The sequence below is a fragment of the Callionymus lyra genome, chromosome 15, assembly GCF_982586985.1.
Source record: "Callionymus lyra chromosome 15, fCalLyr1.hap1.1, whole genome shotgun sequence".
Taxonomy (NCBI): domain Eukaryota; kingdom Metazoa; phylum Chordata; class Actinopteri; order Syngnathiformes; family Callionymidae; genus Callionymus; species Callionymus lyra.
This window is the reverse complement of record NC_141832.1, coordinates 10757504-10783691: the sequence shown is the minus strand read 5'-3', so window position 1 is coordinate 10783691 and position 26188 is coordinate 10757504. Positions and strand designations below refer to the sequence as shown.

The 26188-nt window shown below is 39.1% G+C and overlaps 1 protein-coding gene across 2 annotated transcripts; it reads left to right on the top strand.

Moving 5' to 3' along the window:
- Positions 1 to 495: 495 nt before the first annotated feature.
- Positions 496 to 24274, top strand: brd4 (bromodomain containing 4). 2 transcript variants are annotated; one of them, XM_087809824.1, is made up of 19 exons: positions 496 to 586; positions 10252 to 10633; positions 11129 to 11266; positions 11340 to 11475; positions 11546 to 11886; positions 12017 to 12400; positions 12511 to 12639; positions 13892 to 14122; positions 14211 to 14431; positions 14982 to 15313; positions 15394 to 15489; positions 15902 to 16276; positions 17153 to 17944; positions 18008 to 18114; positions 18652 to 18799; positions 18876 to 19012; positions 19101 to 19306; positions 20764 to 21064; positions 22437 to 24274. In XM_087809824.1, exons 2-19 carry the CDS (start codon positions 10388 to 10390, stop codon positions 22503 to 22505), a joined length of 4389 nt encoding a protein of 1462 aa, XP_087665950.1. In that variant the 5' UTR covers positions 496 to 586; positions 10252 to 10387; the 3' UTR covers positions 22506 to 24274. The 2 variants fall into 2 exon arrangements, with proteins under 2 accessions (XP_087665950.1, XP_087665949.1); XM_087809823.1 differs by lacking the exon at positions 496 to 586 and adding an exon at positions 4365 to 5008.
- The last annotated feature ends 1914 nt before the right edge of the window (positions 24275 to 26188 follow it).

Genomic DNA, 26188 nt, shown 5'->3' with positions numbered 1-26188 from the left:
GCGCTTTATTGTCCACGGTAAAAAAAAAACGTACACGATAACAAAAAATTATAAGGAGATGTATTTGACAATACATTGAATCAACAATAAAAAACGTACCATTAATTATTACAAACTCAATATTCACATTTAAAATATGTATATATTTTTAAAACAGTCTTCACTGCGCTTCTGTAGTTGTAAACTTCTGATCAAGTGTATTTAATGGTTGTTAGGTTTTTTTTGGAGGGGGATGGATCAATAAATATAATACGTGAAAACAAAACTCTGGACTGTAAATTAATCTTCAAGTATAAATTGTTGAAGTAGTATTTCAAGAATACTATTGGGTGAAATACACGCTTTGCCATAGCAACCAAATGTTAAGGTCCTATACACTTAAAAGTACTTAGCATATGTGAGTTTTCTTTTTGTATAATTAACCTTTGATAAGATTAAGATTTGTTTACGCAGACTCGGGTCACGCAGTTGACGAAACGTTCCCTGCGTGAACTGAAGACCTACGCGTGACGTCACCGCCAGCGAGAGGTGTTCATGATCCTCGGAGAGAAAGATCCCGCGCGCCCTGGCAACCTGAATAACGCAGGTAAACGCCACCGTTTCCGACATTACTCTGCTTGCCATGTTGTTCCGATGTGTACCGAGTGGTCGCGCGGACGGACACACGACCACGCCGCTGTCAGGCGTGTATCTAGCAACCACAATGCCCGGGTGCCCACCGCAGCCGTTCACTTGCACGGCGGCCTGTAGCTAGCTAGCTTGCTAAAGCTAGCTAGCTACTTGCTAAAGCTAAAGCTAGCCGAGCTAAAGCTAGCTCGTATTTGTCTTGTTAAAAACGCACAATAACATCACGACCATGACTCGCTCGGACACGTCGTTACGTCTTCGTTCTCGGCTAGACACCCCAAAAAATGACGAATGGCGCCCGTTTTGACAGCAGAAACGATGGTTCTAGTCATCAGTTTTTTTTTTTGCTAGCTTTGCTCGTCGAATGTCTTGTGTTGTTGGGAGACGGTGATGATGGTGATGATGGCGCACACTGGGGCTGAAGAAACGCTCCGGACTACAGTCGAATAATAAGCTTACACCTCAAATAACCCACGTTCAATTGTGAGCGGGTCCACTACATTAAGTTCTAAATGTATAATCCCAAAAATCCTGTTATTTCACTGGCTATTAAAAGCGAGGCATTGTCAAGGATCTAAGCCGCATATTTAGGACATTCGCTTATCGGCGTTTGTCTACAATTTTGTCTCCCAATGTTTAGTCTTTACAAGATGACATTTCCTCCCACACATTCCACAAAAGGCTTTGTATCTAGAATGTTGTTTGTGGTATTTCTTTTAAGGGGTACTGATCAATGAAAATAAGGTGACCTGTTTTTAAGATACAGTACATTCGGTTATTTATTTATTCGGCCGGTATTGAACCTAACTTGTATCAACTGTGAACGATGAAAACAAAACTGTTGTGTTCACTGTAGACTTGTTTGTCAACAATCAATATGCACTAAACATTTGTTCATCAACATGAGAGTTTTGTTTTCCTTAAGCAGTCGCACAGGATCATATAAGTTTGACAATATCTCCCATGAGTGACAGAATAATGTCCTTGACCTGCCTTGTAAAAATTTACATTTGGTTTAATTAAGTAATATTGACTTGTTGGTGTTATTTTCAGATCGACTGTATATGTCAACCTTTTTAATTATTGCTTAGTCGTATAGAAAAAGAAGAAACATTTTTTTTAGAGGGATCTCATTTTTGGTTATACACGTTCTGGTTTAGTTGCCATGGTAACACATCGATGGCCTAGTTTGGAACGACCCCTATGTGGTGAAGTCAACGGAGTTTTGCATGTAAGGAATTGATACGCTTCGACTATTGTTTCATCATTTTACATTTTTTATTCATATAGTATTTGAATTGCAGCTTAACTACATTTAATAGGTTAGGTAAGGTAGAACTTTATTGATCGCTCAGGAGGTCTCTTTCGGGATATTGGTTTTTTTTTTTCCAATTAGCCACAGAAATTATTCATTAAAAATAAGAACAAGAACGAAGAGAAATAAAGAGAAAGAACAAGATGATACAATCTAAGTCTAAGATAAAGAACATAGATCAAAGAAAAATAACAAAGACAAAAGGATACAAAGATTAACATATGAAGAGTTATTTGATAATATGTGTAGTACTGAACAAGCCAATCCACTGCAGACTAGACTTTTTTTTTAATGACCTGCTTTTGTGGGATGGTTATGTGCCAACTTAACCCTAATGTCAAAGCTGATATTTATTTTTGTCAAATGTAGTCATTATTGTCACATTTGAATAATAAATAATAAAACATAGACTGTGTCGAAGCTTGTATTGATATACACGTTGTGTACACTTTTTGTAGAAAATGTCTAAATTGTACTGTGCTTTTCTGTGTTCTGTGTTAAACAGTGCGTTATTGCAATCCCTAATGTTCAAATTCCGGCTAAAAGGCTATATTATCAACCTCAGTAATGGCGTTAACCATGGAGCCCTCTGCCCCAACTTTTCAATTTGGTTTCCAGTGACCGCTGTATTTTCTTTTGACTAACTGGTAGGTGTGTCATCCTCTCTTGAAAACAGTTTCAATTTTAAGACAAGAATGTGTGTCTAATTCCAACCAACATTTAAAAAGCAGTGATTGATTTTTTGGTTTCAGCTGATAGTAATTCCAAGCAAAGATTGTTAATGCCTGTGACCAGTTAATTCTAGTTCACCACTCATTTGAAGCGTCACATTTAGTCAGCATTTTGATTAAACGGACACTTGCATTAAAGAATCTCGGCTCCTATAGTGCATTCTTCCACTAGCCATTAGTGTACTAACATAAATCCCAGCAAGTCCTGTGATACTGTTTCAGATTATGCCAAAAAATCCAATTGGACACACAAAAACCAAACCTTGAGTTTGGTGCTACAATTGTAATTTGCCGCATATAGGGTTTCTTGATTGGTCCCTTCCCCGCTTCAAGTCTCTGAATGTTTCACCAACCCCCCACTTCTCTGAAGCCAGTCCTTTTACTTCCCCCTTCCTCTCAATATCATCACACAGTTTGTCCTTATGTGTAAGTAAAACCCCCCACTCACTCCAGCAGTGACAGGGCTGTCAGTGTGGCCTTTCCTTAATTACCCTAGGTTGGTGTGTTGTCACTCCAGCAGCTGCTGTATTGTCTTACGGAATTGTGCTAAGCATGTCGACAAGGACATAAAGCCTGCAAGGCGACCAACAGTCTGCTGCCTCGCTGCCGACTTGATTGTATAATTTCGAAAAATAAATTTTGTAACATCTAATGTTTGTAAGTTTCACGTTTATTTTAATCTCTTTTTGTTGTCGTTTACTTTGTCATCCACGTTTGTTTTTTGACAGGTCAAAAATGAACAGATAGAAAAGAAGAATTATTGTTTTTGTCTCTCCTGCGGTTTCCACTGAACATGTAATTTATCTGCATTCTATATTGTAGTTTATTTTTGATACTTCTAAAATTAAATCCTTATGGAAAACTGTAGGTAGCAAAACCTTCTATATTATGTTTGTTTGTGTTAATAGTGACTTCCTTTTTATTTCTTCAGATTATTTAATTTATGATTTAGGTTTAAGTTCCCTTCTTCTACATTCATTTTATATAATATAGTAGATCAAAACATGGTAGAATTATTACCAATGGTAGCATTACACGTCCTGATTATTCACTGAAATCTGTGTTTCCCAAATTTGACGCCTTAATTTGTTTGAAAAGGCGGATTCTTGACATCCCATGGAGTTTGTGTTGACGTGAAATCAGAGACACTAGTAGTTATTTACACAAACATAGCCTTCGGGCATTGCCTGCAGCTCTTCCTTTTTCTCTTATTTCGGTTTCTACGGAAATATGCGCAACAAATTGAAGCAGCAGGTTACATTTTAAAATCAGTTTTGATATTTATCGTTTGAGTGTCGTATAGTACTGTAGTATTTTCCTCTTCTGATAAAATAAAGGACGTGCAAGTGGGTAAAACTCCCTGCGAGGGATGGTCCGGTGTCACTAACTTTTCTAGCTAATTTTTCCCGATATTCAGTAGTTGATGCAGTGCAGATAAAAAACAAATCTCAATTCTCAGAGAAGGTGTAGAAGTGTCGGCGAGGGGGGGGGGTGGGGCACGATGATGATGAAATGGACAGCGGAAAAGACGAGAAGGGGGGGTGGGTAGTTAAAGGTGTAGCAGACAGAGGAGGGAGAGAGCAAGGACCTCAAGCTATTGATGGGGAATGAGAGGAGGGGTGGTATGAGCAAGCAAGTCGGCGAGCCAGGGGGAGGGAGGAAGGGTGTGTGGGCTGAGTCCGCTGAATGAGGAAGCACAGCAGAGCCATTTTTACTGTTGAGTAACTACATGCTGCTCTAGAGCGGGAGAGGGTGAGCTAGAGGACTATAGCGTTCCTCTCAGACTCTGACCGAGCCCTCTCTCCCTCTCCGCCCGGCGTACCCCTCTCGCTCGCCGCCTGTGTTAATTTAAGTTGGGGAGGCCCAGGAGAGGACACAATGGAGCGAAGAGCCTTCGGCAACTGGGCCGTTGTACTATTGAGAGGGGGATGGGGTAGAGAGAAGACCGGTTCACACAGCTAACACAGCCTGCTGGCTGTAGGCTCCCCCTAGCCTGCTGGACCCAGACTGGGAGTTCTTTTTTCTTTTTTTTTCTCCTGGAATTGCCACTACAAGTTTTTTTTTTTTTGGAAATCATTTTTAAGGATTACTCATCATGCTCTCCGGGATTTTAAGGATGCTGATTGTGGCCTGAAGAAGTCTTTTGCTGTGTTTACATTCCGAGGAGTGAAACGCGTGAACTCTCGATGCTATCGTGCCTTAACCTTAGTTTCTTCAGTTTAAGCGAAACCCTTTTCATGGATTACAAAATGCACGCCAAGTCAAACGATTTACTGGATTTTCAGAAATTGGATGCTCTCCTGGAAAAAATTGCACATTCTGTCTCGGTGAAAAGGTAATTCCATTTTGGTAATATATATTCTGTTGAAAGTGTAGCTTTTCTCACTGATACTTGTTGTTGTATCTAATGGCAAAGCAAGCGTCTACATTAGAAACAGCCTAAGGGGATGATTCTTAGGATGATCATGTGGTTGTGAACTCAACAATGATGTTTTCAGTTTCTTCATGGTTCTCTTGAAGATAGTATTGTTAACCAGATTTTTTTAAACCAGAAGCCTCCTGGCGAGAGGGGTCGTGTGGGGGGGGGGGGAAGGGGGACTCCAGACTCAAAGTGAGATGTTTGTTTGTCATCCTTAATCACAAAAATAAGGATCTGTTGCGATACAGTTTGCATATCCACACCAGCTGGTAGGCTTACCTGAGTGAACTGCCAAGATTCCTGCCCCTTCCTGTTATCGTCTGTCCTGACTCATGGTTGGGCTATTTCAGAGCCTTGATGTGTTCATGTAGTGACTCACACGCCTGTAATCACAGGGACTTTTCAGATGAATGGAAAGAAGTGAGTCTGGGAAAATACTGGTATTCCATGAGAATCAAAGATTAAATAACACATTTTTTTAATGTTTGTGCGAGTGAAGTAAAAGCAACGTAATGATAGCAGGTTTAATACAGGTCACACTTGGGTCAGTTGTGTTTACTGTGTAATTAGCATTTCGGATTGATTCTTAAAACAGCAGGGGTTAGTCGACGCGGTGTAGGCGGGGCTGCATTTTCTCAACGTTCTTTCAAGCTCAATTCTTGAGTGAAACTTTGTCGAGTATCCCTATACTCCTGGAGTCGTTAAATGGCTTTGTCACGGGTGATTATTTAGATACTTGTCACACATATTTAAAAAAGAATGAAACCTTGTTCGCTCTTGTTTTTAACTTGGCCTCTGCTTCGGAAAGTTTCAATGTGTAGTTTCGTGTTCCTTAGATAAAAATCTTAATTGAGATCTCAATTTTAAAGATAAATACGTGAACACTGCTATGAAATAAAATGTTGACCAAATGACCTTTACGATTTGCTTCGATCGTAATGGTTTTAGGACTTTGTTGAACATTGCAGAATTAGAAATGGTTATCAAATCACTGTAAACTTCTAGTCTATGTTGACTCGTCAGTGAATTTGAGCACACTTTTGATTTGGGTTGCTGCCACACAATATGCAACCCTTTTTTGTAATGAATCCAAGGTTGGTGTCAGATAAAGGTCAGATGTCATCGGATGTCAATTAAATCATGTGACTGGATGGATAAAGGGGTGACTTTGGATTTCTAAATGCTTTATACCCACACTTTCCTGGTGTTCAACTGGTTGATTGAGAACAACGTATTGAGAACCCCTGTTTGACCAGGTCACCGTTAGGTTAAAGGATCAGAATCAGGGTTATTGTTCTTCAAGATATCATACAATTATTACAGTAAAGTTGTCCCTGTTGCCTCAAGTCTTTTACGATAATCATAACAACGTATTGCATTTATTCACAGATTATATACTCGCTTAAATCATGTCAAACTGTAATAACCTCATTATAGCCCCAGTATTTTGTTATTGCTACACCTTCTAATATACTTTAGTAGGTTTTTTTCAGATCTAGATAATGCTACTCGTCATAATTAATAATAGAATTCTAAAACAGTCAGTTGCTGCAGCCCACATGTACCGTAATGTGTACTTTAGCATTGCATCGTATTGCTGTGAGTATTATGTAATAGATCGACAGGGTTCCTATCAACGTTCCAACTTAATAATTCAGAAGGATTAATTAAGGTTTTCTCTGCAAAGCCGATATGCAAATTCATCACGCTTGGTCTTTTTAAATGAACAAAGCGAAATTAAGTGATTAAGAGAAAAGCAGGACTTATTACTTTAGCCCATATCACTGTAATACAATTAACTATTCTCTTGTTTTCAGTCTTCTTATATACGTTTGGGTCTGGATAATAATAATTACTCATTTTATTTCCTTAGGGACATTATGTCTTCATTTGTATGTCTTTGGTTGTCCACCAGGTTCGCTGACATCTTTGTTAAAACTCCACCACATCCCACAGTGATGTGGGTCAAGGTCAAAGGTTATTGAAGAGTCTTGAAGAAATGTATGCATTGTGGATAAAATGAATGATCACCTCCTTCAAGAGAGTAACACTATTAATTAATGCTTTAGATCCATTTATGTTTAATAAGTGAACTCATGGTGGACACAAAGCATTCCCACCACCTGAATATGTTTGTCATTGTTTCTTAAAAGCTGTTGAGGACCATCTGTCTCCTCAACATAATATTTCTCACACTAGTTTAGTGACAGCTGGAGCTGGTTTATATTGCAGCTTTTTTTTATCTTCAGGTACTATTGATTTGATACTATTGATGTCGGATGACCTTCGCCATCTGTGGCCATGTTTCTTAGAGATGCTATACCACTATATAAGCTTCTGTATAATGCTTGACAACCATCCACCATTTATCTCAGCTCATGGCTGCTAAGTAAATGATAGTCTTGAAATAATGTATGTTTATATACACGTACACATTTTTGTATGAAGCTCATGTCATCTGATGGCACCAGTATGATATTTTATTTTCAAACTTAAGGCACAACATTATTGATGATAATAATAATACTAATGATAATAAAAGTGAAATGCCAAACAACTTACTCATACAAAGAACCACAGTTCAGGCCTGGGGTGAGGTATAAACAAAACCTATGTAGTGGTGAGTAATAACAACATTTTCACAGTGATACACATTATATTAAATCAATAAAGGTGTTTTAAGTGGTGGCATACAGTTGAGCTGGTGTGACTTCCAAGGCCTTCCTGTTGAAAAACCATTACACTGTTGTACTACACAACATCTTTGTCCTCAAAAGTGAGAACTCTTTTGAAACTTGCCCGTGGCAGGAAACCGTGATCATGTGGTGCACAAACTGAACTGCCTCCCTCTTCTCAGAAGTGAGTCATCAGGAATGGGATTAATCACAGATCCCAACAGTGGTGTGTTTCTCTTTAGGCTTTCTTCCGGAGGTCCGTGTAAGCGACTACTAGTCCAGCGCATACTTTTGCCAAACATTTGGGCGGCTTTCAAATATGCCTGTACTCCTTCTCTTTCCAAATTATAGCACTTACTTAGGAAGTAGTTGATCATCAGTTGGTTGTGTGCCTTGCTTTCCTTGTGCTTGTCCTAAATAAGAAGTCTCTGGTTTTCTGGAAAACTGATTTATGTTGGATTCTGCTGTGTAGTGGAACAAGCTGTCTTATGACGGCAACTCTGTTCACTCATTTCACATTCCCACAAAGCGTGAATACTTACTCTCCTTGGCCCTTAAGTTTTAGGTGCAGGGATTCAGGACAAACAAATATTTAACTTAACCCGTATCTGGAACGGAATCTTTCCGACAACATTCTTCTAAAAGCATCTCAGATGTATTCTAATCTACATTTAAGACAATGCTTCTTTCATGTTTTTATAGCACCAACAAACCCTTTTAACATTTTAAGAGAGTAAATGGTCAATGTTTAAATCAGGGGTCATATGCAGACACAATCAATTCAAGAAAAATCTTTTTTATTTGTTCAGTTCACATTCAGAAATTCAGAAAGAAATTTGTTCAGGCTTTTCCTTGATTTTCTGGAACTCCTGTTGTGTTATCAGTTTTATCTTGACCTTTTAATGTATATACTTTATTGAATATTGTTTTGATGGTCTGGAAAAGCGCTATACAAATAAAAATTACTTACTTACTTACTTACAATGCGACCCTCCATTTATTTGTACATTACAAACATTTGTACAGCAGGCATAGCAAGAGAACTGATTTTTGTGCAAAGCCAGATATGACATATCATATATAAAGCTTTGATTATAAGAAAATAAGTAATTTGTGTATACATAGCGCTTATAGAGTTAAGGTTGAACAATATATAACATAACTCAAACAAACAAAATATACAACAAAGTTGTCAAAGACCTCCAGAAAAAGTCTTCTTAAAGACAACCCCGGACTTCTGTCCAGTTTTCACAATAATTGACCTCTGATGCTAATATATATCCCTTATTGTGTTGTAAAATCTTAGCTTTGACACAGTGAAAATCTTCACATGTATGGACTGTTGCAGGGATGATTTTTATTAACATTCTTGTAATCACAATAACCAAACGTCTTTATTCAAAGACCATGGATTGAGAAAATAATTCCACCTTTCTCTCAGAGTCCTGGTATTTAATATTTACCAAGATATCTATGGCTTTCCTTCAATGTTCTTCAGAAAGTTCAAGTTGTTGTTTTAGGTAGGTAGGTAGGTAGAACTTTATTGATCCCTCAGGAGGTCTCCTTCGGGAAATTGTTTTTTCCCAATAAGACACAGCAATACAGCAATTATTCATAATAATAAAATAAGAACAAGAACAAAGACAAATAAAGAGATCAACAACAACAAGATGATACAATCTAAGTCTAAAGATAAAGAACGTAGATCAAAGAAAAATAATAAAGATAAAGGATACAAAGACTAACATAGAACAGAACGTCATGATAATTTCACTCCACTCCTGCCCCCAAACTCAGAATTGTACAATCTAATAGCACGAGGAATGAATGAGTCCCTGAGTCTATTTGTGTTGCATCATGGGAAGGAGCATTTGTGCTTCTCTGCTCACTGATGACAGTGTTCAGAGGATGACTGTCATCATCCATGATGGACAGTAGTTTGTCCAGTAGTTGTAATATTGGATAACAAATTATTGTTTTTATAAAATTGTATCAGTATTTAAATAACACAATGACTCACACATTACATTTAAGATGTATTCTTTGCTTGAACATGACTCCATAATAAAGAAATCTGAAAGTATATATTCTTTACTTTGCTAGTATCATAAGAAATAGTAGATGTTGGTCCCTTGTGCTCGTGGCCTCCTGTTTATTTCATTTGTTTTGAAAGAGAAAAATGACTACAGAGTACAGACACTATTTTTGTTGAAGCATTATGACATTTCAATGAGTCACATCTCCCATCGATTGTCTTGATAAGCAGTCAAAGGGACGTTATTATTATTTTCATACTGTATGAAGTATATGTGATTGCGTTCCATTGACTTTAAGACCATTTGATTATGTTAGCCAAAGCATGCGCAGAGGATATGCTCTCTCTCTCTTTTTGCTTTCTGCTTTTTGATTATTTGACCCTTTTATACCTCCTAAAATGTAGATGGACAATTGATTGACCCCAAAAATACTGTCTCTTCTCTGCAGAGAGTCCAGCGAGGAGTGCAATGGGATCAGTGGTGCTCTGTCAGTGGAGTCTGTGCCGGGGCCAAGACTAAACTGGTGTCCTGCCAGCACCACAACCCCTGCCCCTGCTCTAGCTCCCGCTCCGGGGCCCGAGCCAATGCCCAACCCAGTGAGAATGGGGGACGGCCTGGAGGTTGCGCAGATGTCGGGCAGCAGCAGCAGCCAGGGGCAGGCCCAGCAAATGGGCAATCCCCCACCGCCAGAGTACATCAGCATGGAGCGGCCTAAACGCCAGACCAATCAACTGCAGTACCTGCTAAAGGTGGTGGTGAAGGTCTTATGGAAGCACCAATTCGCCTGGCCCTTCCAATCCCCCGTGGACGCGATCAAACTCAACTTGCCAGTAAGTGTTGTTTTCATTTGCCGCTGTGAGCAAAAACGTTAAGGTCCAGTGGTGACTTCTTTTTTTTCTTTTCTACCTCTTTGTTTAAGTAGAAATAATGATAACATTTACATTTTAGTACAGTCTGAAGTCAAATTCGACTTCCGTGCCTTTATTAGGATGGATGGTAAAAGTATGTGAATATAATTACAATATTTATATATATATATATATATATTAATATAATGGCTCAAAGTAACAACTCTTTTGAGTTTAAAGCAATGAGGAAAATGTATAAATTGTGATCCACTATATTTGTTAATGCATGTCAAGAAAATGTGTGTTTTGTTTTATAATACATTTTATTCCCCCTTTTTTCTTTTATGGGAAATGCATAAGTAAAAATCCATGCTCATTTATTTGATTTGAAAATGTTTTTTTTATCGCATAAAAGTTATCTCATCCTGGTCTTATTTACAAAATGTGCAGTTGCTGAATTTTCTTTTTCTTCTTTAGGATTACTACTCAATCATCAAAATCCCGATGGACATGGGAACAATCAAGAAAAGGCTTGAGAACAGTTACTACTTGAATGCCCAAGAATGTATTCAGGACTTTAAAACAATGTTTACCAACTGCTACATGTACAACAAGGTGAGTCAAATAATAAAAGGGGCAAAAAATAATGTCGTTTTACTAAAAAAAGAGATGTTCTTTCTATGTCTAGCCTGGTGATGACATTGTTCTAATGGCTGAGAATTTGGAGAAGGCTTTTATCCAAAAGCTCCATGATATGCCGAAGGAAGAAACCGAGATTGTTGTCATGACAGGGAAGGGGCGTGGTCGCGGACGCCGAGAAGGAGGTTCGTTCTTGCTCTTATCATGCCTTTTACTGACCACGCAACTTTTTTCATCAGTCTGTTGTTTGTCCAGGTATCGCCTTGAAACCAGGGGCCATTATCGATTCCCCGTCGTCGACCCCCCAAACACGGGGTGGTCTGTCCAACCTCTCCTCTGCTGTACAACAGATGAGAGGACCCGTGCAGGGGCCACCTTTGCTACCTCCCCAGACTCAAATGCAGGCTCTTTCCCACGTCCCCCCTACGTTAACAAACCACACACAACAGCTCAGCGTACCATACTCCATAAGTCAATCGGATTGTGCTCCTCAACTCCCTATTATGACCTCCGTGCCTCCCCCAGTCCAAACCTCCCTCCCATCCATTCAGAGCGCTGCTGCTCCCTTGCTGCAAAACCCCATCACCATGACCAAAGTAAGTGATGCTGGATAAGTTAAGAGCAAATAAAAAAAGTACATTCACCAAAAAGCTCAACATTTTTCTGTGCTTTGTTTACACGGTTTGTTTACCATCTCTTCTTTTGTTTGCTTATGTCATTATCCAGCCGAGAAAGAGCCAGAAAAGGAAAGCGGACACCACAACACCGACCGCAAACGACCAACTAAGCGAGTCTTCCCCGGTCGAGTCCAAGTCCGGAAAGTCTCTGCCCAGGCGAGAAAGCGCGAGGCCGACCAAAATCATGAAGAAGGAGGCGCCGGACTCCCAGCACCACATATTGGCATTGGGCTTGAGTGGGACAAGTGGGGGGGGTCTTAGTCCCAAAGCCCAAGATCAGCTGGGCTATTGTGCCAGTCTGGTCAGAGACATGTTATCAAAGAAGCATGCGGGTTATGCCTGGCCTTTCTACAAGCCTGTCGACGTGGACGCACTGGGATTACACGATTATCACGACATCATCAAGCATCCCATGGACCTCAGCAGCATCAAGGTGTGTTTACAATATGCATATCCATTTGGAGTATCCGTCTCGAGTTCTTCCAACTTCCCTTTCCCACATTATGTGAGAGAAGTCATGGGTATCCTGAATGTGCTCGACAGGCCAAGCTGGAGAACAGGCAATACCGCGAGCCTCAGGAGTTTGCTGCTGATGTCCGATTAATGTTTTCAAACTGCTACAAGTACAACCCTCCGGATCATGAAGTGGTTTCTATGGCACGCAAGTTGCAGGTACATTTGATTGTGTTCAGGTCATAAATTGTGTCTAAATAGTGACGAGAGGGCGACTTAGACGACCTAGTTGATTATTTTAGAAGTGTCATTTCCTGGCGCAACGATGACATGGGTTAACGTTGATGGATACATCTTTACTTTTTTGGTTCATTGAACAAAATGGCGACGTCATTATCGAACGACTCTAATATAAGCCATAGTCGTCGACCTTGTCACATGTTCATTAGTTATTTCAATCTCATAATTTCGGTTTAATTTCTCTTCAGTACATCATGGGTACAGTTCCCCAAAAAGTATTTAGTGTACGTGCAATTGTAAAATTCCGAATTGTAATCAAAAACGTTTAACGGATAGAAGAAGAAGATATGGTACTCATGTTCTTTTTTTTTTTACAAGGGTTTGTGCATTTAATTGACTGTTTAAACCTGCATCAAAGTATCAGCTCCCTTGGGGTTAAATCTTTCGTCTTATTCTTACACTTTCTGCCAGAGGCTGTTTTTTAAGATCAATTTTGCTTAAAACAAAATGACATTACGCATAGTACAAATCTTGCCTGAAATGTTCCAACTTTCCAATTTTTTCACCCCGAGCTGATTTCATAGAAAAAATTGAATAACAAATTAATTTCCAGTGCAAAAGAACAAAGTGACAAATAAGTCTGATATTCACTGCCTTTTCATTAATCAGTTATTATTTAGAACATATGGCTCAAACTCAAGGCCCGCAGGCCAAATGTGGCCCGCCATGTGATTTTATGTGGCCCGCCTGCCTTACCTTATATATATTATTTAGTGCACCACATGCAAGGCTGTGTGCAGCCATTTTTATTTAATTGTAAAATGCTACATCACACATGTTTTTAGCAGCTCACAATTGTTGGTTTTACAGTAGTTATGCCCCCTCTCAAGTAATAAATTCAAAGTCATTTAACATTAAGGAGTAGTTACATTTATTTTACATTAGCTTACATTTATAAGTTACATCTGGCCCTTTGAGGGAAGCCATTATGATGATGTGGCCCCTGGTGAAAACCAGTTTGACACCCCTGATTTAGAATGATGCACATATTATCAAGTTTTCATCAAGTGTGGGTACAGATAGTAGATAGAGTTGGATACCAAGCCCTAGTTAAATATAGAAATTCTTATTGGACTCGATAGAAAGTTCAAATAAGGTCGACATATTAAAGTTTTGTTTACTTTTTTCTGTTGGAAAATTTGAATATAATGACACTTCTTTTCATGTATAGGATGTTTTTGAGATGCGCTTTGCCAAAATGCCTGATGAGCCAGAGAGCAAGCCAGTCGTCTCCGCCCCGGCTCCTGCTCTACATCACCCAGCCCCTGTCAAGCCTCAGCCCCCAATGAGCCAAGTTGCCTCCTCCTCAGACAGCTCCAGTGACTCATCGTCAGAGTCCGAGTCTTCCTGGGACGACTCGGAAGAGGAACGAGCTCAGAGGCTGGCCGAGCTCCAAGAACAGGTCAAGACACAAGTAACATCCGATGCGACACCGCGCTTCCACTCACTGGCCCATTTAATAACAAGCACTCTCGTCTCCTTGTACGCAGTTGAAGGCTGTCCACGAGCAGCTGGCTGCCCTTTCCCAACCGCAGGCCAGCAAACCAAAGAAAAAAGAGAAGGACAAGAAAGAGAAGAAGAAAGAAAAACACAAAAAGAAAGCAAGCGCGTCTGGCCTTCTCGACGACATCCAGGAAGCAACGCCTGTTATACAGATGTCGAAGAAGAACAAGAGCAGTAACAACAACAAAGACATTTCCAAAAAGAAGAAGTAGGTCAAAAGAAATGTTTTTCTTCTTTTGATGTTCTCCTCTAAATCTACAAATGTATGATTCTGACGCGATACACTTGAGTTTAGGATAATCCTCAAATGATAGTCGCAGCGTTTTAGTTCTGATCATTCAAATCCCATAGTTTGTTAAAATCAATTAACATAGATGAGTATATTAATTAACCCAATTAAAAGCACTTGCTATTTTACATTTGGTGTGTTCCAGGTACTTTTCTTATCAAACTGTAATTGTTAGCCAGAATCAAGTGACCCAGTTTAGTTGAAATTGATTTTAAAATAGAATATCTACTTGGATAAAGGGTACATTATTTTAGCTGATACTTCAACAAATTAACCTATATTTACCCACTTTGCTCTATAGGACTTAATATATCATAATTACTTTAAAAGCTTTCACTAACTATTCAAATCTTTTCTAAAAAATGATTGACAGAAATAATCCTTGTAGTCCGTTTTAATTTGTGTATGAACATGTGTCTTTGTGGTTCGTTTGGACATTTGCCTTCAAAACTCTCTCCTCCTTTTACAGTAAAAAAGAGGTTGTGAAGAACATTCATCCCATAAATGTGCAACAAGTTCCTGGCTCGGAGGACGACATCGCGGCAGGAGGATCGTCCGTGGTGGGCGAAAAGTGTAAGCCTATGACCTACGAGGAGAAGAGGCAGCTCAGCCTGGACATCAACAAACTCCCCGGGGACAAACTTGGCCGCGTAGTTCATATCATCCAGTCGAGAGAGCCCTCACTTAAGAACTCGAACCCCGACGAGATCGAGATTGACTTTGAAACACTAAAGCCTTCCACCCTGCGCGAATTAGAGCGCTATGTTTCTCTCTGCCTACGTAAAAAGAAGAAGGGTGGAGGTGAGACTTTAAAAATCACTTCCTCATGTTTATGGATTTCCAGATTTAAGTGTTTATGGGTTTTTTTTTCTTCCTTACAGCTGACAAACCTTTGGAGTCGCTGACCGCCTCCAAAAAGACTGGATCCTCGTCAGAGAGCAGCGGGTCCAGCTCGGAGAGTGAAGCCGAGTCCGCAGGTCAGTCCAGTAAACTTTTGATTTAAGAAAATACTTTTCTATTAACTACTGTAGTTTCCAGAAGCGCCCCAATATAAGCTGCAATAACTACATTTTAAAAGAAAAAATACTTTATACAAATGTAGGTCAGAGCTTTCAATAAGCCACATGTTTCTACATTTTCAAACAAAAACATTAATATTTTCATTTAGTATAATTTTCCTGTTTGGACAATCTACTTTTTTCTCTTTTCTTTGCATTTGGGTAAAGTTCTTTACGCTGCCGTCTCCAAAGTCTCACCATCAATTTGTTGAAGTTTATTTGCGTTAATCCATAAAGATCTATTAGCTGGATCACTGAATAAGAGTATAGAAAAACGAGTGAGGTATAGTCCAGAATTTACGGTAATCAAGCTTCCATTTTCTTCTCACAGTGAAACATAAGAAAAAGGGACACTCGTCAAAGGAAGGGAGGAAAACCCACCATCACAGTCAAGTTCCTCCTGTGCTGGCCGGGCTTCAAATTCCTCCCGTCGGCTTCCATCCCAACATCCAGATGAAGCAGCATCAGCCTCCTCCTCCTGCAGGCTTCGTGCCTCCTCCTGTAACTGCTCTGGAGTCTTCGCAAATGTTGGAGAACGCCTTTGACTCTCTGCCTCCTTTTGGCCAGCCCCTCATGCACCTGTCCCACCAAGCTGGCAACCCCTCCTCCTCTCCCGCACCTCCACACCTTAACGCTCATTCTGGGGCTCCCGTGTCCCCGGAGACGCACCCCTTCCTCAACCAACATCCCGTCCTCACGTCGCCAGGTAGGCTTCTTTTTTTCTTTTTTTTATATGAAAATATTTCATCATTGGTATCTTATCTGAATAAATATAATTGTTAGTAATAATTATTAACTTTTAAACACTCGCATACTTTGTTCAGACTTTACCTTAAACCCTAATGGGAGAAAAAATAAAGGTATGTCATATTAACTAACATATTTGAGACATTCAATTGATTTAAGTTATTACTTAACTTGTGTGTATCAGAAAATAAAACATTTAAAGTTATTATGATTTTAATATTTCATTTACATCTGACACTGTTAAAATCAATGAGGTTCTGTGTCGTTTGGGTTTTCCTCACCGATATATGTCGTGTGTGCGCCACCTTCTGGCGAACTTTGCTATTGGTTTAGCTCGCTTCAAGACTTCAAAGGCAAAATTGTATATACTCAGAACTGTAGTTACATAAAGGTAACCCAACATTGCAAAACATTACATGGGAGTTAACAAGTACTTATTGTTGGTATTGTTGGTTTGAATCTAAAAAAAAACAGATTAAAAGACTTTACTATAATATATCACTGTTGTCGTCGTTAACTTAGCAACGTCACACAATGTTCCTTCCTTTATGGAACGTGCAGTAATGCTGGTGTCATTACTGCACGTTCCATAAAGGAAGGAACATTGTGTGACGTTGCTAAGTTAACGACGACAACAGTGATATATTTTTACAAATTAAATATTCTGTCCTCACTTTGTCTACACTGGCAAATGTGCATATTTGTAATTTATTTTTTCAATTATTATTTTAATAGAATAACTATTTATAGTCTCAGCGCTGGTTACCACTATAACGTATGACAATATTTTATAACTTTGAGTTTCCACAATTAACTTTGTGTTTTGTTTTCCCAGCCTTGCACAGCTCCATGCCTCAGCAGCCTTCTCGACCCAGTCACAAGGCAGCACCTCTTGCTCATCCCAAATTCCTGCAGCAGCAGCAGCAGCTGCAGCAACAACAGCAGCAGCAGCAGCAGCAGCAACAACCTCCCGCTCCTCAGAACCCACCAGCCCTGCAGCAACAGCCACCGCAGCAACAAGCGCCGCAACAGGCGCAGCCGCCACCCATCCAGCTGCAGCCGGCAGCCCCGCAGACGCATCAGCTCCCGCCGCAGATCCTTCAGGCCGCCCAGCCTTTGCACCAGAGACCCTTGTCGCCCCCGACGATAACGCCCCAGGGCCTGCTGTCCTCGCAGCCCCCCCAGATGCTGCTGGAGGACGACGAGGAGCCGGCGCTGTCCGCACCCCTGAACCCCGTGCATCTGTACCTGCAGCATTTCCAGCAGGCGCGGCAGGCGCCGCCGTCGATCCAGTCGCTCCAATCTCAGGCCCGGCAGCAGCAGCCGGGACCAACGTCTCTGCTGCAGTCTGTCCAGACTCAGAACACGCTGCCCCCGCCTCCGCTCTCGGTTCAGGTCCAGGTCCAGGCTCAGGCGGCGCCGCAGCTTCAGGCCCAGCCTCTGCAGCAGCCCAGACACCTGCACAGTCAGCAGCCACAGCAACAGATGAGCTACGAGCCGAACCCGGGGCTCGCGACCCAGACTCTGCAACACAAGGTTTCCATGTCGACCAACAAAGCACAGCAGATCATCCAGCAGCAGGAGCTGCCCTCCCCTCGCCCGCCGAAGACTGAATCCTTCATCACTGGTCAGTACCATCACCATCGTGCTGAGTGCGTCGGCTTTTGTTAACGCATGTTGTTCTCTGCAGGTCATCTTCGAGATAATCCATCCCCGCTCATGATGCACTCGCCTCAACTTCCTCAGTTTCCCCCCGTGTCCCACCACTCGCCCCCTCACCACATGCAGCCCAAAAAGGTGAGAAACTTAAAAGACTTAGGAATATCAGTGCCGTCATATTATTGAATGGTTCACTTGGATTTTTTTGATTTTTTTTACGTTTTCGAAAAAAATAATTGAATCAAATGGTTGCACTTTTTATCAGTTGAATTCCATAACTTGTATACTGAACGATTCTTTAAAATATTATTCGACGAATGGAATATTTTTTAATTAATCCTTTTTCTTTTCTTTTTTTAAATATAGGGTTTGATATTCTAATTCAAATAATTAGCAAACAAGTTCTTAATTCAGCATTTTTTTTTATATTTGTAGCCTTTTAAATGTAATTAAAAAATGTTGATACTATAACTTTTTATTGAATTTAAAAGAACTGTATTTAAACATCAGTCATCAGAAACAAATTCAACCAATCACTAAAGGACATATTAAATTCCATTGTTGCAAAAAGTAAGAAAAATAGTAAGAAAAAAGTGTATTTTCAGTATTCTGATATACTACCACAGAAACGAACCGTTGAATCCAACTAAACTCCTGTTTTTGTTTGCCGTGCAGCAAAGGCCCCCCAGTAGTCAAACCCTAAAAGAGGAGAAGCTTCCTCCGTCACCCGTGATGCGAGGAGAGCCGTTCAACCCGGCCATGAGGCCGGACCACCTCAAACACCCCGACAACAAGCCCGCTCAGCTCAGCCACAACCAACAGAGTGAGCGCCGAGACTCCTCCTGCTTTTTTTTAAAATTTCAAAATGCTAAATAAATATCCGTTTGTTCGGTGCGCAGATCTGAAGTCTGTGGACAGCTCGCGACCCGTCATCCGCTCCTCGGAGCCCAGCGGACCACCGCCCCCCCTGCAGGACAAAGAGAAGTTCAAGCAGGAGTCGAAGCCGCCCTCCGCTCCTAAAAAGTCTCAGGGCAACGTAAGCTTTTAGAAACTAGTTGTTTTTTTTCCACGACTTCTGTCCTGCGTCAACACTTCATGTGTCGCGCTCTCCTTCTTCCTCTCAGGACGTGAAGCTCAAGAACATGGGCTCGTGGGCCAGCCTGGCACAGAAGTCCACCTCCGCACCCATGTCGGCGGTGAAGTCGTCCAGCGACAGCTTCGAGCAGTTTCGGCGAGCCGCCCGCGAGAAGGAGGAGCGAGAGAAGGCTCTCAAGGCTCAGGCGGAGCAGGCCGAGAAGGACCGGATACGCAGAGAGCAAGATAAAACGAGGTGAGCGGAGAAAAGAGGATAAACACTGATGGAAAATACATGTTTTTATGAAGAAAATGTGAAGAATTATGGACGTAATAGGCCCTCTTGTGGCCTTTTGTAGAATGCAGTTTTTTCCTTAATGCAGTTTCAATTCAAAGTGTAACTTTATTTGACAAATGTGAACAAGAACTTGGAGGAAAAATATCGGAAACGACAACGTAAACAAAAAAAAGGATTAAAGACGTTAACAACGCGATGATTACAAATGAATCAGAAAGAAGATTTATCGCCAACACAAAACAGGGATTTCTTTGAGGCGTTGACGGTAAAAAATAAAATGCATTAAATGAATAGAATATATAAATACAAAGAAATAATTAAAATGGAATAACATGCATAAAATGAGTGACCTGAATTAGGGAGCACATAAAAAGTATATTGTATTTATTAATGAAATGTAATATCTGAAGTATTCCTGATAAGGAAGTCGAGTAGGTAAGAAAGATCTCTAGAAGTAAAAAAATAATAATCATTTGAAGTTGGAAAAATATTGAGAACTCAAGAGATCTCAAGAAGAAAAAAAAAATGTAGACAAGAAAAAATCTTGATGTTAAAAAAGATGTCGAGAAGTTGAAAAGGCGCTGAAGAAGTTGAAAAAATTAATTAAAACTTTATTGTGCCCTTAGTGTCTCCACGACCACAACACAAAACACAAAACTTTGTTATTTATTATATTCAATGATTTTTTCTATAGATATTCTAATCAATATTAATAAATAGTTAATTACAATAAAGTATAAGTAATACAAAAAATAAAATGTATAATAACTGATGGAAAACGGATGCTTTTGAAAAGTGTATTTTTGCTTCTTTTGGCGCCTCCTAGTGGTTGGCCGACTTCTACTGTGACCCAATTGTTTTATGAACTTTGAAACAAATTTACATTTTCCTAAAAATAGAATTGAAACAAAATGACAGATTCCTTGAGCAAATTTAATTTCATAAAAATTGGCAACATGTTCGTAAAAAGTTGGTTCAATTTTATACATTTTGAAAACTTGTTTTGTACTTCTGGGCCACCGTAGACGTAGATTTAACTATCATTATGTCCGATTGTTTAAAACACGGTTACATTATCACAATTAAACATAATAAAAAATGCAATATTTTTGTCAGATTCATGGAAAGAAATAATGAATATAATCCCTAATGTGCTGCTTTGTAATCACTAAAACAGGATTGAAGTCGTGTGTGAATGTTTTTAAATCACAGTTGAATTGACAAGATGTGATTTAAATAAAGTTTTTTTACAATTACATATAGGCTACTATCAGTCTATTATATATTTTTATTTCCATTTTATCTGTTTGCACGAAATGATCATTCCTCAAGAGTCATTTACAGCCGAAGAAGAGTTCTGTGTATATTGTCAATACGAGTTTGTCAATAAAGCTATTCTGATTCTGCTGGTTCAGGGGTCGAGGAGACGACGACGACATCATGGAGGGCAGCAGGAGGCTGCACGAGGAGCCCAGGAGGCGGCAGGAGCAGCAGCAGCAGCAGCAGCAGCAGCAGCAGCAGCAGCACCACGTCCCGGCGCCACAGCAGCAACAACAACAGCAACAGCTTCCACAACAGCAGCCGGAGCCTCAGCTGGTGCAGGTTCAACCCCCGGCGCCGCCGCCCACACCGCCTCAACCTCCCGCACAAAACCCCCTCGACCAACAGAGGGAGCTAGCACGACGCCGAGAGCAGGAGAGGCGGCGGAGAGAAGCGGTGAGAAAACAGGATAAATATTCTGGGTTTAATAAAATGTTATCAAATGAAAGTAAGTAAGTAATATTTATTTATATAGCGCTTTTCCAGACCAGGGTCACAAAGCGCTTAAACAATCAAAACAATATTTATTAAAGTATATATTTTAAAGATCAAGATAAACATAACAGGAGTTCCAGAAAATCAAGGAAAAGCCTGAACAAATAGAAACGTCTTAAGATGTTTCTTAAAAGAGTCAGTAGATCATCAAGCACAAAGAGAGAGGAAGATCGTTCCAAAGCTTAGGAGCAACAGCCTGGAAGGATTTCTCTCCTCTGGTCCTGAACCGTGTTCAGGAACCATCAGTAGATTCTGATCCACAGACCTCAGAGCCCGAGCTGGTGTGTAAGGCTGGATCAGATCAGTGATGTAAGGAGGAGTCTGACCATGAATAGATCTGAAAGTAAGAACCAGAATTTTAAAGTTGATCCTGAAAGAAACTGGAAGCCAGTGAAGAGTTTTAAGGATCGGAGAAATGTGAGTTCTTCTACTAGAGCAGGTCAGAATTCTCGCGGCAGAGTTTTTTAATCAACTGCAGGCGAGACAGATCCTTCTTGTTAAGACATGAAAATAAACTGTTGCAATTAAATGTATCAGGATTTCAATTGAAAATAGGTTTTAAGGATAATCTGTGATCATTTTCAAGCCTTAAGAAGCAAATCTGTTGACGTGTCGTCGCTGCTGTTCTTTCCCCCGAGATTTATCTCTCGGACTTCACACTTGAACACTTTGTCATGATGACGTGCGGATAGTTTGTGTGTATATTCAAATTAATCCATGTTTCGACGACTCAAGGTTGTCAAAAACGAACCTTGTGCACAAGTTTTATTGGACCTTAAAGTCGTTTTTTATTAATTGTGTAACTACAGATTTTTCAAATCCATTTTCTAGGATTAAAAAGCACATCATGGGAAAAATGTTTTTTTATTTTTTGCCAACATATTCTAATTGTAATGATTGCCATCAGTTGGCGTTACATTTAGTCAAAAGTTGGAATAATAATTGATTGATGAACTTTTTTTTTTAGAGATTTTAAACAATTTATTTGCTTTGCACGAGTGAAACTTGTGTTGCAACAGATGTTTTGAAAACGTTTCTCAGGGATATATAATTGACTGAGAATTATAAATTATACATTGTATATTTGCACAGATCGTCCAGTGAAAATCAAAAAGTAGGAACAAAATAATGGGAATAAAATAAAAAATTTGTTAAAGAACAGCCATCGCTAGATCTGGTGCGTTTTTGTCTGGACATTAAGGAAGAATATGTTTAGAAATCAACGTTACTGTCATCACTGACCTCTGTATTCTTCTCTCTGTTCTCCCACTAGATGGCAGCAACGATTGACATGAATTTCCAAAGTGACTTGATGGCCATTTTCGAGGAGAACCTGTTTTGAAGAAGAGGAGGCTCAAAAAAAAAGCGACCCGTGGAGGAGGTTCTGTGAGGGACAAGGACTGCATGTCGGAGCGTCGTCACGGAGACGGAAGCTCCTCACTAGCTTTTGCCTTCACTAACCAGAGCTCCCGACGAGTCGTGAAAAAGACGAGCGACTGACGTCGGCACAGTTGCCTTTTTTTTGACCCCCCCCCCCCACTGAGTCCTGGCCCGAGGGCACTACAACAACAACGATGACGGCGGGAGGAGAACCTTTTTGGTCCCGACAAACATGCTCTGATCATTTTTCCTCACAGACTTGGAGGCGTTTTTTTTCAAACTGCCAGGCGGTGAGGAAGACTCGTCGTGTATCTTCTGTTTTTATTCGTCGTATGTGAAAAATAGTTTTGGGGGGAAAGTGGGGGAGGGGACCCCGCCTCCCCCCCGCACTGTAAATGGTGTATATTTCTCGGCAGAGAAGGTTCAGTTTGCCTTACACCTCTTTCCTAAAAATGACGTTCTGTGGCCTGCAGTCATCGTCCAGCGCGGAGCTCTTCTCATCATCTACTGTAAAGAAGTATTTTCTTATTCTGCAATTCTTCTCCTTCTTTTTTTCTTTTTTTTTTGTTTCAGTTTTAAATCGTCACGACAACACTCCACCACTAACGTCTATGCCAAACAACCAATTATCCTAAAAAAGAAAACCAACCATAGTCGGTAGCTAGAAATGATATATGCATCATCATCATCATCATCATCATCATCACGGTTCCAGCAAGTATTTATCAAAGACACTTTTCTTGTATTCTTCATGTAGACGCTGAACCGGGAGACCTTTTAGTTGTAGAGGCGGCACTACAGATGTTCATCGTACTCGTGTCAACCTTTCATGGTTCAATTGAGTTTTTCCGAAAATGTTTTCGTCACGTATACAGGGAGGCAAATTAAACTGGTAAGTAAAAAGTTAAAAAAAAGTTTTTTTTTTTAATGGTTTGGACAAGAATTTGTCACAAAAACGTAGGTTTTTTTTTTTCTCCAGTGCCTGTTATTGCCGTTCTTGGTTTGGCTGGTGTCGCACCCCCGAAAAAAAAAAAAAAGGGGGTCGTGATAATGGGGTCCAACGTAGAGGGGTGTAATATTTCTGGGGAGGAAAACCTTTGGAAAGAGTTTGTGTAAAAAGTTTAAAAAGGAAAAAGAAAAAGGAAAAAAAAAATAGACTGCGTTTTTATATTTCACCCGTCAATGTTCTGGTTTTAAATTTAGTTTTAGCCAAACGTCTTTTGCGTGTTCACACCTCTTCAGTTGGATCCATCGGCAGGAGTCTAGGTAGGTCTTCCCCACACGAGGGTGCGTGGGATCATGCACGTTCTGTTTTTATTTCCACGTGCGCTCCTTGGATGCAGAAGAGCCTTCTTATCAATAGTCTTTGTGCTCAAGTCACCTTTATTTTCTATCCAGTCCATCATATAAATACATGTTTATCACTAGACTGACTTCTTTTTTTTTTTTTTTGAAAGGGTTCAAAACATCATTCCTGTTTAGCTTCTTTTTTTTGTGTGTCTTTTCCACGATATCTGTGTGTGCCATTTGTTCTACAGAGAATGTGCTGACTCGCAGCCCAGAGTTTGCTTTATTCAGGTATTTTATTTTGTGTTACGTTGTTTCAGGAGTCGACACTTTCCTCGATCATCGTTTGGTATGTGAGCGGTCTGTCGAGGTCTCTGATTCTGAGTCTGTTATGATCATTAAATAAACTCATCTCTTTTATAGAAAATAAAAAAATAAACAAAATGCGCCTTTTATTTATTTTTCTGAGAAGAAATAACTACTGATGGTGAATAGATTGAGTTTGAACCTGAACATACGAAGAGCTCCTGGTGAAACAACTAAGGAGGAGGACGAGTCAATAGTTTGAGATATTAATTTAAATTACTCTTAAAATGTTCTTCCTATCATGTGGATTGTTTTATTAATATTCATTATATATTTTAAAGCACTCGCCTTTCCATTTTTAAGCTAATTCATAGCTTTAATAACTCATTAAACCCTTAAAAGAAAGGACAGTAAATGTAATTCATAGCGTTATTCATTGTTGTGTGAATACTGCCCTCTATTGGTTAAATTCAACGATGAAAAATGAGGGATTTCAGTCGTGTGACGTTTTAATTCAAATATAATTGTTAAGGTTTTTTAACTGTTGGATTTTTTTTATTTAAGTATTAATAATACACGTTTAATCATTTATTTAATCAGCATTTCATTTTAATTTCGTATCAAGTTTAAAACAATATAAACGTGCAAAATCTTCTTTAATTATATTTATCTAATGTATGTTTGATATTAAATCCATTTATTCCTGGAAATTAATTCAGTTAATTCATCATTAAGTGTATGAATGAATGTATTTTTAACACGAAAAAGATCTAAAGCTGAAGACACCGATATTATTTCATGTCAATATAATGGTGGATCTATGTTGCTTACTGCCCTCCTGTGGCGTAAATTAGAAACTACACTACACACAGAAATAAAATAAAAACAGTCGTGTGACGTATTCATTAAATGGAATTGTTAATAAAAAAATATAATATGTTTTTTTAAATAATTAAAACACTTTATTAATTATATAATATATAATAATATATTAATTGTGTAATTAATTGGCATGTGGTTATAATTTCGTGTAGTTTAAAACGATACTAACGAACGTGACAAATCTGTTTTAATTATATTAATCTAATGCATGTTTTATATTCAACCAAATTATTCCTGTAAATAAAGTTCACACAGATCTTACAAACAAAAAATAAAAATAAAAATAAAGATTCATATCGGTCTCTAAAATACCTTTGTTAAAAATAAATCTACCTTAAATCAAAGTTGATAAAAAAAACCTAGAGCAAGATATTGATGGAAAATAAACACGTTGAGTTCTAAATTGACAACATATGGACTCGCAAGTGTCATTTATTGAAGGCATTGAATAATAAAAGCATTGGAAAATACTAGTCTTCATCCACATGACAAAATGATTTGGTTGAAGACTTAAAACAAAGTAAACCTTAAATAAATACCAATTTGAAATACTAGAGTTCAACAGTTCTTGGAGGACAACTTCAATATAAAGTATAAATAATGGAAAAATAAGGTTCTCCAAATTTTTGAAGGAGTTTTATATCCAACAAGGACAAGAAAAGAAAAGAAAAGAAAAGAAAAGAAAAGAATGAATCATTGTAATTATAATCGAAAAAATATTTGATAGAGTAGATCTTTACTTTTAATTTATTTTATTCCTAAAGTAAGTCTTAGTTAGTATTTTATTATTATTGGTTAAACTTAGGTCCAGAAATCCAACAAGAGAAATGCTAACAATAAAAACATAATTAAACTAACGGCTGCAGAAATGGATATAAAGTTTGAAACTATGATGATTTTTTCTTTCAAACCAAATGTGTTAATTAAACATAAATTTCACCAGAACTTTAATCAAATATTTTATTTGAAGTAGAGAAACAGGGAATTGAGGTGAAATAATCTTGTTCATACAGTATCAGAATATTGATTTCATCAGTTTATTTCCACTGATAATATCACAATGTGGACACAATATGTAATATTTCAACATTTAAATAAAACACTTGGCAAATATTATGGTATATTTGGAAGATTGGAAAAGCCATCATTTGGATTAAAAAGGGTTTAATA